The 16,159-nt window shown below is 41.8% G+C and overlaps 1 protein-coding gene across 2 annotated transcripts; it reads right to left on the minus strand.

Moving 5' to 3' along the window:
- Nucleotides 1–187: 187 nt before the first annotated feature.
- Nucleotides 188–14,759, minus strand: LOC134463955 (solute carrier family 22 member 4-like). Of its 2 annotated transcripts, XM_063217338.1 has the most exons (10): nt 14,117–14,759; nt 9,372–9,475; nt 6,714–6,868; nt 5,540–5,711; nt 5,115–5,241; nt 4,864–4,964; nt 3,756–3,970; nt 1,255–1,437; nt 661–796; nt 188–395 (listed from the first exon to the last, which is right to left on the minus strand). In XM_063217338.1, the coding sequence occupies exons 1-10, from the start codon at nt 14,567–14,569 to the stop codon at nt 284–286; spliced, it is 1,758 nt and encodes a 585-aa protein (XP_063073408.1). In that variant the 5' UTR covers nt 14,570–14,759; the 3' UTR covers nt 188–283. The 2 variants fall into 2 exon arrangements, with proteins under 2 accessions (XP_063073408.1, XP_063073409.1); XM_063217339.1 differs by lacking the exon at nt 188–395 and having other exon boundaries at nt 668–796; nt 1,220–1,437.
- Nucleotides 14,760–16,159: the final 1,400 nt, after the last annotated feature.

The following is a 16,159-nucleotide window of genomic DNA, read 5'->3' on the forward strand; positions in this document are numbered from 1 at the left end:
TTCCGGCGTGAAAGCCCTGTTCTTATATGTTTTTGCTAATGGTAAATGATTTTGTTATCATTATATGACATTCCATGATTAGCTATTTGTGGGCAAGTGCAGGCGCATGTGTAACTAATGAAGTTGACCTGAACCAGTGTATAATATCAAGCATGGACTTTGTTAAAGGAAGCCAAACCAAGTTTTCCTCTTTTCAATGTATTTATACTTAAAATGTACAGTACGCTGAATAAAATATATATTCAAATGGCAATTCTTTAGTATAAACATTTGTACAAAAGCATCATGCAATAGAGGTAGACTGCACTGCAGGGTATTTTGAAGGGCAGACGTCTGCACTTGGGCTTGGTGTGCCACACTGCTGGCCTCCATGCTTCTCCTTGCACTGGCCAATCCTGAATGAAATGGAGCAAGAACATAATGTTTATCAGTCACTCAAAGAGATGATGACATAGTCATAGGGAAAGAGTATTAGGGTTTCACCCGGAACAAATTAGTAACAAGCTGAAAATGTCAGAATATGTTCAGAATACCTTTAGAAATAACATACTAGAAGTCCCCGGGAATCCCCCTTGGGCTCTGAGAAATTGAAGGTGGCGCCCTATTACCCCTACAGTGTGCATCTGGTGTACTTTTTACTGACTGACAGCTATCACTCACCATCTGACTGTCTGCATCTCAGCGATGGTCTCTGGAAGAACTTTCTCAAACGTCTCAGGCAGCACATAACAGAGCAGGCCAGACAGCACAGCTGAACTCCCAATCAGGATGTAGGGAATGTATTTGTAATAATTTCCTGTTTGGGAGGAGGGGTGTGGAGACAGAGAGAGAAAACAGTAAGCAGGAGAGAGAAGAGATGATGACAAGATGAAAACAAAGAAATATGGCATACAATATGTGCAGAGAGACCATCAATATGCCTCCAGGTGAAGTCTTATGAAGTTTCATGTTGACACAGTACATTTCAAGTGAAGATTCTAGCTAATTCAGGAGTGAAATGTCTTCAAAGTCAAATAAGAAGTCCAGTTAGAGTATAGGCCTATGTAACAGATGTTGCGTTGTGTTGTTCACCAATCTTATATACTGGAGAAATGAGACACAATACATTGCTACACAGACATGTATACACCAGCGCCTCGTTCCTGTATAGCTGCCTGCTAGCGCAGTATTTCCCCACCACTACACACAATAGCAAAGTGGAAGAAAATAAATCACCTACACATTTGCATTCTGTGTGTGCGGCAGTGCTGGTACCTAGGTAAATTATGAAGGGGGAGATGATGGCTCCGATCCGGGCGGACATTGAGCATGTTCCCATGGCCATGTTGCGTACCACAGTGGGGAAGAGTTCAGCTGTCACAGCGTAAACCACACAGAAGGCTGCCGTGATGCCAAACTTGCCCACCATCTCCAGGCAAACGGCTAATTCTGGCATATCTGCATAAAACAAGATGACTTATGACAAAACAGATAATTTATTACAGTTATGAGCAACAATCGGTTAGAAATGATAGAGCACATCTAAACTTCCAGCATCATACACAGCCAACAACACCCCATTAATTAGGAACATCCAATTTGGGCCGTTTCAAAGGCTGGGTTGGATTTGCGATGATGCGCGTGACGTTGAAATGAAAAGTAAAGAATGCATGATCCCTTTATACAAGGGGCTACTCAAAAAATGTAAATACTACTTTGGCTAGAGCTAGCTCCATCAAACAAAGCACTTTACGGTACTTACTAGAAAACGTACACCTGCCAATATGGCAATGTCCAGTTCGGTTCTTGAGGGTCGTTTTTGGTGGACAAAAAGAACATTTTGGATTACTGGATTGTATGACTTTGTTGATCAGTTTGTGCGGACTTCTGTGGAACCAGAAGATGACATACTGTAGTAGGGATGTGACGAGACACTCATCTCAAAAGACGAGACGAGACACGAGATTGGGTTCACAAGATCGAGACGAGACGAGCCTTTAAGAAAACTGAATGCCAAATCATATGGGTGGACAAGACTTTTATTTAACAGAGTTGTACATGCACTTTTAATGTTTTATTTAGGGGTGGGCAAACATGAAAAAATGAACTCAATTACTTTTTTTTTGACCTAGCGCACGAAACCCGAAAATTAATTAAAATGCACTATTTGAAAAGGACATATTACCTAAAACTCATTATGAATGATTTTGCAAAGTAAAAATTCTGGATCTCAAATCTCACCGACTTTAATCTCGCGAGATCTCGCTGACTTTAATCTCGCAAGATCTCGTCACCCCCCTATGACATAGATATGTGTGCTGGTTCTGAAAGTGGCTAATGCATCATGTCTGTGCTAACCAGAAAAAATAGAATATAGGAGAAGCTTCACTCTGATTGGTTCCCATTGTAGCCAGTTAGCTTTGCAGTTCCTCTTGGGTGCCCACTAGTTGGCGTATGCGGGAAAGTGGAAACAGAGTGGAAAAGTTATGGAATGGAAAATGGAGCCCATATGGCTAAATGCTAAATAAATTGCTACTGCAATTTCCAGTCCTAAAAAATAGCCATTGGGTTCAACTGTATGTGCCAACACAGCAGCCCAATTCGCTAAAAAGCATTTTGATACACGTGAAGTCAAGAGCTTCAGAAGAGGTTAAACTCTTGCCCAATAGCGCCTGTTTCATGGAAATCAGCGCAATTGGCAAACTTTGCGCAGCCCGCATGAAAAATTCTCACAGTTTTCCCTTTGGCCAACTCTCCTTGGCCTACAACAGATGTTTGTAAAATGACCAGAATTCCCCTTTAAGTTAGTAAGTTAACTCAACTTGAGGCTCCTATTTGTGTCAACTCATAAATCAAAGTCTCAAGTTGAGTTGTGCGCTTAACTGTCTTGCAATGTGTTACAGTGCCGGTGTGCAGAGGACTGTATGTACACCATTATTTTGCTGCACTATCCTATCTGCACATGCGCACCACCCAAGGCTGCACGATCCGGACGTGGAGCATTGTCGTCCTTCGTTTCGCTACCTGTAAGGACCCTGAAAGTCTATCTTTGATTAATTCCATCTTTATTGTGAATTGTAAACTATTTGTCAAGACGCTGACAAAACGCACTTCATGTCTGATCAATAGGCCTCTGCCATCTTTGACAGACGGCCACATCAGTGTCTCGTTAATCTTTAGGCTAACTTAGAAAATGCAAATTTTCCTTGCCACAGTGACCGGCACCATTTCCCATGTATTCCCATGAGTATTTCCCACATTTGTAACATTATGTGGTGTATACACCACGAAAAATGCCATGTAGCCTCGGCTCAGTTCAATAAAGACGCTTTTGCACACCTCTGTAGTTGGGCAGGTGCGTAGGATGTTATCCCAGCCGGGTTGTCAGTCAAGTGAAAAGAAATCCTGCACACTGTCCATTCCACCAACAAACTTTAATACAACGTTTCGGTCATCCGACCTTCTTCAGGTAAAGTTACCTGTAACTTTACCTGAAGAAGGTCGGATGACCGAAACGTTGTATTAAAGTTTGTTGGTGGAATGGACAGTGTGCGGGATTTCTTTTCACTTGATGTAGCCTCGGCTACCTGAATAAAACAAATCTTACAGACTGGCTTTTAGCGAAACAACACTAACAGATCAGCTTTTAGCGAAACGAAGGGCGACATTGCTCCACGAATCCGGATCGTGCAGCCTTGGGTGGTGTGCATGTGCGGATAGGATAGTGCAGCAAAATAATGGTGTACTTACAAGGACCGTTTCCTCCCTGCACTCACCTCTGGGTACGAGCTGGATGAAGAGGATGATGCCACCGCCCAGAATGAGAGTGGAGGACTGGCAGAAACGGCGCGAGCAGGATCTCAGTAACAGCATGGCCACTGTGTAAGCGGGGATCCCCACAACGGCAGACAGGAAGAAGTTAAAATAACGGTTGCCATTCAGGTTGGTGGTGTTCAACAGCAGTGCAAAGTAAGCCAAGGTTATGACCATCCTGTGAACATGCAGGGGAATAGTTATCTATTTGGCCGACCAATGGTGAGCAACAGTACAACAGCTTCTAGCAGAGCGCTAACTGGTAATGTTATGTTAACTAACGATTATGTTAATCGTTAGTCTTTTAACATAACATAGGCCTACTATGTTTCATCTTCATTTCTTGTGTCGTAGTGATTGGCAGTCTTAAATACTGTGTGCTCGTATACGTACATATATTGTAAAAAGGCTAAATTATTATTGGTCTTTGACGTATAACCAAGAGTGTGGGCTCAGAGCATAACAAAACATTAACACAGCAGTCATCTGCAGACATTTTAATCTACCTCAAGCCTGTGTTGAACCACAAAGTCATCACTAGAGGGTTGAAAACGTGAAGCTCACCATGCTGATGAGCAGGCTTGCTAGTAAGATTTTCAGTTAGATTTCAAATGGGAAAAGTTGTGCAAAATAGATTAAAAAAATGTCTGCACACTTAAATCCTTGTTGTGTTCTTTTTAATCAGCCAAGCTTTCAGTCTGCTGACCTTCCTCAGCCAAAAGCTTGGCTGATTAAAAAGAACACAACAAGGATTTAAGTGTGCAGACATTTTTCTTTCTATTTTGCAGTTTTTGTTTGTGTCTGGCACCTTTTAATCGAGAGTGCGGTGTGATTCGGTTAAATAGAAATGGGAAATTGCTGGTACAGCTATCAGTTGAAGACAACCCTGACATGAAAATAACTAAAGATAACCCTCTACAACATTTTCGACATTAAGGGATTAGATCGTCTTGCACAAATGAATCACCACTGCAAATGGAAATGGAAAAACTAGCCTCAAGGCTAGCTGATACCTGCTTGGCTTGATAGCCAAGGGGACTAGAGAGTATATTGGAAGCAAACATGACAGACCAGAGTATGGAGCAGATGATGATGAGGGCCATAGCGTTGCCGTTCCTCAGGATGTCCAGCATGCTGTGCTTCTTCTCCTGCTTCGCCTTGGCCTCCATGATCTGGGAGACACAATGCAAGATGGGCCACTGATCAGTATTGCGTAAAAGTCGCAGAAATGATCTGGGAGACAGAATGTTTACATTCCATTATCCAAACTCGCATCCTGGACTTACACTTGAGGACGTGCGCGCTTCACTGACGCAGCTTACCTCAGTGGGCGTGAAGATGACTTCTGGCACGGCCACCTTGTTCATCCTGGCTGCTTTCCTCAGTATGGCCTCGGCCTCCTCCACCCTTCCCTGGGACAGGAGCCAGCGTGGAGACTCTGGGACCAGCCTGGAGTGGGGGGGTCAAATGTGTGAGGCACATGAGGGTCAATGGGGGAGATTATTACAGCAGAATAGAAATAGAATAGAAACTCTTTATTTGCCATTATACACAGTACAATGAGGTGTGTGTGTGCGTGTACGTGTGTGTGTGCGTGAAGGGCAGTCGACAGGGGTGGACAAAGCGGACAGTTGCACTGGGTCCTTTCGGATGACTTTTGTCCTAGGCCCACCGAAACTGTCCCTGCTTGCGTGTATGTGTGCGTGCGTGCGTGCACATGCACCCGTGCATGTATGTACCACCTTACCACCAGAGGGGGATATAGAGTAATCCAGAGGCGGCCATGGGGATGACCAGGAGCCTCCAGTCCCTGAGGAAGTAGGCGAACAGAGGCAACAGCACCTGGCCCACATTGGAGGCCATGAACACACCCAGGGAGCAGAACATCACTCGAGTAGATGGGCTCAGCATCTCAGAGCCTGTCTCACACAACACAGCACAAAGACACAACCATGTATACAGCACAGAATAGACATTTTCTTTTGCAAGTTTCGTTGCAAGATGACGTAATTACCATTTTTTGGCTTTTGCATTTTATTAATGGAAATGACTGTTCAGACGTCCTGTCATCTACCATGTGTGAATTCTTGCCATTCAAATATTTTGAGTGGTTTTTAAACCTATATAAAAATGCATTTTTGCAATGCAATGCCTGATACAAAAATGTTGAATTCCCAAGATTTTCCAAAATGGATATATGTCATTTTGCAACGAAGCTCTTCATTAATGAAAAGTTCCCTCAAGAACCTGCTGTTTGCCACTGCGGGGAAATCCCTGAAAGTTCCTAGTGGAACTTAAAAGTTCTCTGAGGAACCTCTAGATGACATTAGTTCTTGTAGGAATCCCACATTGTTCCTCAGAGAACCCAAGAACCAAAAGGTTGTTTGAAGAACATTCAATTTCAGTTATATGAGGAACCTTTGTGTTCTTCCTAGAACTTTCAAGTTCTTTAGACTTTGAAGGGTTCCTCAGATATATTTTCCTCCACAGTGTACCAGATGGTTCTTTGTGGAACTTCCACAGTATACAATAGAAAAGATCAGGACAAGCACATACACTTTTTGACAGACCAAATAAAATAATCCACTGATAGACACTGCTACACAGCACACCCAAAGGGGTCATTTTAGGCAAGGCAAGGCATTCCATACATGGAAGCAATTCAATGTGCTTTACAAAGAGGTAAAACCATGCAAAAAAGAGAGAAGACAAAAAGCGTATTGACAATAGCCGTACAAGGCGTGCAGTTAAAAAAGACAGGCAGATAAAAACAAGATAAAAAAGGCTAGAACAAAACAGGAAGGTAAAAAAATAAAATAAAAAATAACAGATAAAATAGCTAAAACCCATGAATTTGAATACTGTAATACACTATTACATGCAACCCAGCTTATTTGCTGCCACTGAACTCTCAGTCATACCAAGCACATAGGCAACAACGTAGTTGGAGAATCCACTGGCTCCAATGAAGAAGAAGATGGCGGTGAAGAACTCCCAGTTAGGAGAGAAGATCTGGATGAAGATGGTCAGTGTCTGGATAGCCATGGTGCCAAGCATCACAGGCCGCCTTCCATACCTTTACAACACACACACACACACACACACACAGTCACACACACACACACACACACACACACACACACACACACACACACACACACACACACACACACACACACACACACCAATGAAAATACCCATTAAACATAATTACATAGCACATCAGCCCAGCACAGCAGCACAAAGTGTTACATCTGCATCTAACCTACTACAGCAGGGGCAGGGAACCATTTTCATTCGAGGGCCGCTTCAAATTTTATGAAGTCCTCCAAGGGCTGTGCTATGAACACAAACCAGGATTTCCCCCTGCACTTTAGGCCTATATTGAAGGTGGCCACCTTTACAACGGACCCCGCCTTCACTACAGTATAACTTAATTGTATTGCAAATGTAATTTCTACAATTTCTTTACAAAACAAGTCATATTTCATGTGAAACTGCATAACATTAAAATTGTATCTGGGGCCGAATAAGATGGCTTCAAAGGCTGTAAACGGCCCTCGAGACAGAGGTTCCCCATCCCTGTATTACAGGCATGAGCAGGTCCAGACAATAATAGCATAGCCTACTCATGCCACCGTAAACTACCACCACTACGTAGGCTTGCCACATCAATCAAAAAGTATTGCACGGAGAATCCTTTATTGTGTTCACCACTCATGTGAACATGCTTACAGAGTTAAAGAAGGTAGATCTGCATAATTAGGAGTAAGCTCTTAAAAAAAAATCAACTTTATTCAATTAAAACGGCAGTTGTTGTTTCTGGAGGCACGTCAATCAAAAAGTATTGCACAGAGAATCATTAGTTGGGTTCACCACTCATGTCAATATGTTTACATGTCCATTATAGGCTATATGCTAAGTGTTATAATGTCCTCGATTGTAAGATTGGGTCCTCGCTTTGGATTGGGTCTGCTGCCAAATGTAATGTAATGTAATAATGAAATATACACAGGGCCGGATTAATGAACAGGCTAGATATGGCTGCAGCCTAGGGGCCCCCTCCTGACGAGAATTGTTTTAAATCTTGTTAGTAATCCTTTCCCTAGCTTATGACACTGTCTATGTAATTTTGTTGAGAAATGTGCCTTCCAGGGGGCCCCACAGCAACCTATAGCCTAGGGGGCCAATGCTATCTTAGTCCGGTCCTGAATATGTAGGCTATACCACATAATTTCAAGTGTTGAAGGCATGCAATGGTCTACTCATGCACAATTGTCACCATGTTGTTTTTCACATAGTGTATGCCACTAACTGCATGATTTCATCTGTGGATAAACTTGAACATATAGCTCTGAGGAGCGCACATATGGAGGGAATGTGTTTTTGGCGCGAGCTTCTCCCAAGTGCATCGTTTCATTTCAAGCACAGTGTGAATAGGGAATAGTTCAACACACTGTATGGAGCCAAAACCAAGTTGCGCACACTGGTTTTGTTATGTTGTTATCCTGATAATCAATCATCCAAAAAACGAACAAACAAACAAAAACAAAAAACGCCACTAATCTAGAGCACAAGAAACACAACACAAGTACCACAAACTACCCATTCATTTGCATCGTAACTGAGGCGACCAGAGATGGAATGCGTAGTAGTAGACTGTCGTGCATGTGGAATGTGGGGCGAGACTGCGGGTGCGCTAACCCCCTGCTGCACAATGGTAATGGTATGCAGCTGCGGTGTGCTAGCTACGCTATTGCATGCAGTGCTCTGGCAGAGTGCGGTGTAGCAAAGATGCTGTATAACGTGGTGGAATGTGCAGTGATGTGCTGCAACAGCTTTGCTGTGCAGTGCAATGGCGCAGGGCCGCTGACAGCTTTGGTTCGGGCCCGGGACAAAGTCATCTGAACCCAACCGCTCACTTGTGCTAACCTACCACCAGCGACCTCTGGAATTACAAAGACTGTTTGGAATATCAAGCATCAAGTATCAAGCCTCTGCCACTTGACATTAACGAATTGCTATGTTTTATCAAAATGTATGGAATGTATGTATTCTAGTTTATGGATGTGTATTTCTTATGCCTGCAAAGCACTTCTGACATACAGTAGACCCTATGCCTTGTTAATGATACAATAAAGTCGAAGTAACAAGTCTTTCTTTCTCCCTCAAGTCCACTACCATTCCCCTAGTGTCCACCTAGCGTATGTGCTCGCACAAGAATAGCAACACCTCATTCTTGTGTTTTCTGGAACCCGAAAGTTATACATACAATGTAATGGGGACCCAGTTCTGGGACCTGGACAACTGACCCCTTTTGTTGCACTTGAAAAAGGACGAAGGTCCGAAACGTTGTGCAAATAAAACAACTGGGAGCATTAACAGTGTTGCGGACTTCTATCATTTACTTCAGTTACTTTATTTTGTCCAGCACCTGTGCCACTGATGTGCACGCATTCTGTACCTTCTTCAACTGACCCCTTTGTCATTCCCCTTTTGCTTCTCTGAGTGGTGCAAAATGTGAAGATGTGTGGTGCACACAGTGGTACATAAACAGTGGTGAAGTGTGACAAACAGACCTGTCAGAGAGCTGCCCAGAGATGAACGTGCCAAACAACACACCCAGGAAGTAGATAGAGGTGGTCAGAGGTTCCTTTTGCTCATTCTCGCACACCAGGTCCCACTGCAGGTTCAAGCATAAAGCCGCTGTGATGCCTTAACAGAAACACATACTGTATACAATACACATGCACCACCCACACTTTGACCCGACTTGCCTTTATTTGACAGGGCAGAGAAGATGGTGACAGAGACAGAGATGGGGTAGGGTTTGCCTGTTTTTTTTTGTTTTTTGTTTTTTGACATATGCCTCAACTTTATAATATAATGCAGAAGCATAATATTTGGTAACATTTTATTTTAGGGATACATCTATTCCTGTATAAGTAACTTGTAAGGCATGTACAAAGCAAAATCAAACATCTGTTAGGCATGTATTCGCAAATGTCTTGTTCATGCACAATAATATAAGGGATTTATTACCAATTTAACCTCAGTAAGGACCTAGTAGGCCTTAGCATTTGCCTAGTACATGCCTTACAAGGTACTTATGCAGACATTAACATTGTATGTATTAGTGCAAATAGATGTATCCCTAAAATAAAGTGTTACCTTTTTTCCCCTCACCTCTCCCCATGTTATATGATGTACACTGGGTCTGTTCTAGGCGTATGCTCTGCTGTGACGACACCCCAGTGGTGAGAATGAATTTGCCCTTGGGGACAATAAAAGCTATCTATCTATCTGTCCGCATGGGTGTGATGGAAGCCCATTTATGTTAGCCTACAGTGTGTTGGCATAATGCACCACCACAACCTCAGCTTTCATTTAATGATTTTAACTTTGAAATGATTAAAAACCTCTTAATTTTCATGTTCTCTATACTTTATCCTTTTATTTATTTTTCATTTTAAAATGTAATCCCATTTCATCTGCTGTGTGTGTTCGTCGATGACACCAACATTCTCATTATGAGAGCGAGGTGCAACATCTGGCGTTGTGGTGTGACAGCTAGCAATAACAGCTTCTTTCCACTGTACATCCGGCCCTCAGGATGCTGAACTCTCTCTCCCCCCCTCTATACCATTAACCACCACAGTCCCACCCACCATTTCTCCAGGAACACCCCGCCCCCACCACTGGCCCCAAGCCCCCCGCCTCAGAAGCTGAATCTGAGGCTCTCTTTGCAAGCAAACAACTCAGTCAGATCATGTTCGGTAGCCTAACTGCTAATTGCAAAGTCATACTCCCCACCCCGTTTAACCTTTGTGTGTGTGTGTGTGTGTGTGTGTGTGTGTGTGTGTGTGTGTGTGTGTGTGTGTGTGTGTGTGTGTGTGTGTGTGTGTGTGTGTGTGTGTGTTGTATGTCAGCATTGTCCCTATTTACTCTCTATGCTTTAGCTTCCATTTTACATGTGTCATATGTCTGTAACTTATGTAAGGACATCTATCTCTCTCTTGAACTGCAAACCCAGTTTACGGTTACGAATAAAGTGGACTGAACTGAACTGAACTAAAGTGAATTTACACTGAACCCCCCGCACAATAAGGAGTCTGCACTGTAAACTACTGTAGTATAATGTTTGATTTGTATTGTTATATGCAGTACAGTCCGTATACATGCCATATGAACGGCTGGGGTGATGAAATATAGTATTTGCTGCTTTGACAGTTGTCGATGACACCTGACCCTTAGTTGAAACCATACTGCACTGCACTAATCCAAATACTTGTTGTGCTTCTGAAGAGACCTGATCCTAATTATTGACGGTTACACTTCAGGTGCACTGTGTAGGATGGTGGCCAGAGTAGGTATTGCAAATACAGTATGCTGCTCATTGCAACTGTGCTGCCCATTGACAAATTTGTTCTTTTCATGAATATTTACTAGGCAAAGTAAACTAAGTAATCTAATATTTACTATATGACCAAAGGTCAGTTTGCATCTAAAATGTCTATTTTTGGACATTCAATATGGTGGACCTGAGAAGATCTACATTTTCATGTATGAAAAATGCAATTTTTCAAGTCACTTAGAATGTGATGGTGGTGGTAAGTATTCATGAAAAACATTTGTGAATGGGCAGCATGAATTCTGGAAATGAACTACTAAAAATATTTGCCTACTAGGGCTGGGACGTTAATGCATTCATTTCGATTAATTAATCACGCGATTCGATAAATTAATGAATGCAATTAAAAAAAATAATCGCAGTATAATATAGCTACATAGTTCTGGATTAGACCAGTGGAGGGCAGTATTACGCCTGATGGTGAACAGCCTGCTGAGATTGAGAAGAATTCTGTCTTCTTTTAAAAATGAATAATGTTTTTAGATTACGCTTATTCGTTATAATTATTCAAAATCCATGTGAAAAAAATGTTTTCACTGTTCTCAAGTCAGATATTTAAATGCGATTATTATATGGTTGTGACGTCATCTGTCGAATGCTCCATTCATTTCAACGGGGCTCCCCAACGTTCGGACGTCTGTTATTTTTCGATAACGGACGGGTTGGTCTATAACAGACCGCTGTCAATGGCAACAAGACTTTTCACTGCTAAAGCGACTTTTCAACAAGACTCTAATCAGCTGCTGTGATAAACAGCACCCGTTGTCCTGGCTACCGCTGTCAATGGCAAGACGTTCACTGCTAAAGCCACTGGCTTGTATACAAGTCAGTGGCTAAAGCGAATGTTTCATATCACTCCGCAGGGGGTCCGGTCTTTTGTCACTCTAATCAGCTGCTGTGATAGACAACACCTGTTGTCCTGGCTACCTAGCTGTTGCCTAGCGGTGTTCCACAACGGCACTGTTTTGTTTTGCGCAGCAACAATCTTAACATTAAATAGGTCTAAAGAAATGTCCCCGCCATGTGTGAATCATTTAAGTATATCCATATAATAAGCGGGTTAACTTTCGGCGAGTCGGTCGCTTTGTGGAATAGCAGCACTTCAGAGAGAACAAGACCCCTCCGCTCCGCGTCGGGGTCTAAAGATTCTCTCTGTCGTGCTGCTATTCCACGGTAGCGACCTTCTCGCCGAACGTTAACCCTTAGGGTAGACTGAGTACAGTTGAGTACAGGTTACAGTTGAGACAAACAAAATATCTCTGGGTAACAACGCAACTCTGATCTAATTTTTGCTGTGGACATGGGCATCAATATCCTCTTAGATCTTGGAAAATTTGAAACCAGCCCATAACACAGATCCAAAGATATTGGGAAAATGCTGTTTTCGACAGGTCAGATTTACTTCACCAGGGTCCTTCAACAATGAATATCTAATGACCAGTAGTTATCCTCTTGATATAAGTTACATGATTGCAAGCCATGAAATGTGCTCTAAAAGCAGACATATTTCCTGACATCATAACAGTTAACACCATTTTAAAATCTTTATCAATGTGTGATCTGGCCAGAAGGGGACAGTTTAGACGCTAGCCTGTAATGCTAATTTCACTATGTAAAACCAATGTAAAGATGCTAACGGGTACAGTTGAGTACAGTATTTTGCTATCAGCCATGCTATTAGCTCCCATGGCTATTACCTCCCATTGATTAGAATGGTGTCTCAACTGTACTCTACTATGTCTCAACTGTACCCCACCGTTTTTTAGCTAGGGTACAGTTTGGACAAAAGTGCACCTTTTTTGTTTGATTAATTACATAAACATTAAACATCCCAGAGATATAATTCCTTGATTATATATTTGCCAACATCCTGAAAATATGTTCTGTCCAAAACAACTTTCTTTTTAGGACCTTTTAATAGTCTAATTTCTGCGTGGAAGGGGACAAAAATAAAAGTGTACCCAACTGTACTCAGTCTACCCTACTTAAAATGCGATTAATTTGATTAATTAATTTCAACGCCTATAGATTCTTTTTTTATTTTAATCAAGTCCCAGCCCATAGCCTACACAGTGCCCCTTTAAGAATAACAGTCCCTAAAAGCTTTAGAAATAATTTGTAAATAATTAGCTAATAATACAAAACATTTACAAATTATTGTAGGCCTAAATAAGTAGCCTATACAGACGACACTCACAGCTGCAGTCCTGGAAGTCTGTTCTCCAAAGAGCAAAAAGAATCCATGCACTAGATAAAGACCGATGTACCCTCACAAAAAAACCCACCAAACTCATGCAGCAGATTCTCATTCCGCTGTGAAAATGAAGTGTTTTTCTTTCTCATTTGCACTTTAAATGGTTTATAGCCTAATTAGTTCATTAAAATGTATTAATGACGTGTTAATAACCCTTTTTAAAAGGCCTGTTATTCATAAATGTTACAATTAAGGTTATTATCATTTGTTACAGATATTGTTACATATGCATAGCCTACACATCCTGTCTTGCAGTAAAATGTTTCTCCCGTCTCTGTCAATGCATGGCAGAGGGAGAAACACAATTTCAATCCTTTGCATGTGACGCATGCAGAAATAAAACTGACTTTGACTTTGGTCCTGAACATCAAAACTTTAAGGAAATCAGTAATGGACTTCCACAAAAAATATCAGACCAAAATCACAGAGGGGTGGAGAGCTATTGCATTTTTTTCAGACGATGTCTTCCATCGCTTCAAACTGAAAATCGACTGTCCAGTGTTCCATAATTTTGTAGATTTTTCTGACAATGACAATCTGTCTCTTGAATTTCATCTTGCATTCTTATATGATTTTATTTTTGTGAAGAATATTGAGAACGCTGTATAGGATACAGTAGCCTATTGCCTAGCGCGCGCGCGTGTTTACATTACGCTCACCTCGGTGACGATGGTGGACTGATAGATCTCTTTGCTGTACTTCCATCCATGCAGGCATCTCTCCAGTGGGACCTCACTGAGGTTCACGTCCACATGAGGGTCTAGGTCGAGCAAGGAGAAGTTCCTAAGCGCGTCCAGCTTGTACCTGCTGCAGGAGCTCCGTCTCAGCACTCCGTTCACCTCTTCCAGGGGGATGCTCACGTTCCTCCAGCCATCGCTGATGTTACTGTCCGGGGGTATCAGGCACTCGTGGGGCGGTGTGTCCCCCACAAACACAATGTACACACCAACCAAGCCATTAGGCAGGATGCTGAACGCCAGCGAGAAGAAAATTAGACACTGAAACGGACCCCAAGAGCCAAGGAAAGAGGTGATCTCGTCATACTCTCTCGTCCTCTCCGAACTACTTTCCAAACTGTTCTGTAGAATACCCTCACATGCTGTTGTTTTCATTTTTGTTTATTTGCTTGCGGTGAGAGTAGGCTAATGATTTTTACCTTTCTTGCTGATACGCATTTAAATCATAGTTTGGAACCGTAATGTTTTCCCTCTGTAAACGCCTCACTTGCTTTCCCCCAAATATACAGAGCCAATTCCCCTCCTATTTAAGGACACAAGTCCCATACAAAACAACGAATGGGAGTCAAAGGAGAGCCCTGTTTTTTTCTTCTGTCTTCATCTTGATTCCCATGGAGGGGCGTGACTTGCGCTCGCTAAATATCGACCGCGCATCCTATTGTTCCGACGCGCGTATATTTGAAGCCAAAGCGTCGCCATCTTGGAGATACTACTCGTGACACGTGTCATACACTCAATCCAAAACATGTGTCATAACGCTCAGCGTCTCATAACAGTGAATCCTGTGTAGGAATGCAGAACTGTGCATTTGGCTGCAGCGATAGAAAGAAAAAAAAGGCACCGGCCTATAGCCTGATAAACCAGACTAAATGTGGATGTCTAATTTTAGAAGTGAAAACAGAGAACCATTCTAAAGAAAGTTCCTTAAGATTTCACCGTCACGTAAATGACTACATTTTGTAGGTTGATGTAATTTAAGCAAAACTAAAACATCAGTGAAATGAATGAAAGAAACCATGTGTTATTATTATTATTATTATTATTATTATTATTATTATTATTGTTAAAGTAGGCCTAACACTGTTTGGAATGCAGGAGAAGGGAACACCCAAGCGCAATTGCACCTGCGCATGGTGAAAGATGTGCGCAGAAAGCCATTTATCAAAATACAATTAAAAATGCCAATAGCCACCACAAGACCCAATTTACAGTTTTTTCTCAATTGCTTGAGTCATGCCTTGAAACTGAGATAGCATAGGGGTGGGCGATATGGCAAAAATGTTGTATCACGATTTTTTTACATGAAATCACGATATCGATTTTTTATCACGATCTTCCATCCAAAAAATAAAAACAACAGAAAACAACTTTCATATACTTGCAATTTGTAATTTGCAGTCAATAAAATGTTAACACACTGATGATACTCTCATAAAGTGTACAAGTGGAATACAATAATGTAAAGAATAAAGTGAAGACAACAACACAAGTGAGAAAACGTCACTCTGATACTGATAATAAACATCTTCACTGCAAGACGATCTATACGATTTCTCCACTTTGGCAGATTCGAGACGATATTTTACTCAATATCGCGATTCACGATATAATATCGTCATATCGCCCACCCCTAAGATAGCATTCCTATAACTACAGTATAGGAAATTTGGCCAAACATTCTTACACTTCTTCACAGCATTTAAGATAACACGCAAAATGTTATATATCTCTCCCATATTTCTCATTCTTTCTATAAAACTAAATCCCTTCCCCATAGTTAGCATAAAAATCGCATAGATCCTTCTCAATTGCTTTGGCTCATTTGCATTCATTTAGTCCTTCTGTCAAAATGAATTGAATGACTCAGCATAACTTGGATCACAATGCCATTCTGTTGTGGAAAATTGCTATTTGGTTTGGGGATTTGTCCATGTTGTTTTGAGAATGTCATCTCTGTTTCAAGAA

Source organism: Engraulis encrasicolus, chromosome 15 (assembly GCF_034702125.1).
Source record: "Engraulis encrasicolus isolate BLACKSEA-1 chromosome 15, IST_EnEncr_1.0, whole genome shotgun sequence".
NCBI lineage: Eukaryota > Metazoa > Chordata > Actinopteri > Clupeiformes > Engraulidae > Engraulis > Engraulis encrasicolus.

What these genes read in the sequence shown, in the direction of transcription:
- LOC134463955 (XM_063217338.1), bottom strand. Translation starts at nt 14,569, where the DNA reads ATGAAAACAACAGCATGTGAGGGTATTCTACAGAACAGTTTGGAAAGT. An exon ending in ATCATCTGCTCCATACTCTG is followed by an intron (nt 3,971 to 4,863) that starts GTCTGTCATGTT and finishes GCATGTTCACAG; the next exon opens with GATGGTCATAACCTTGGCTT. An exon ending in GAGATGCAGACAGTCAGATG is followed by an intron (nt 396 to 660) that starts GTGAGTGATAGC and finishes CATTTCATTCAG; the next exon opens with GATTGGCCAGTGCAAGGAGA.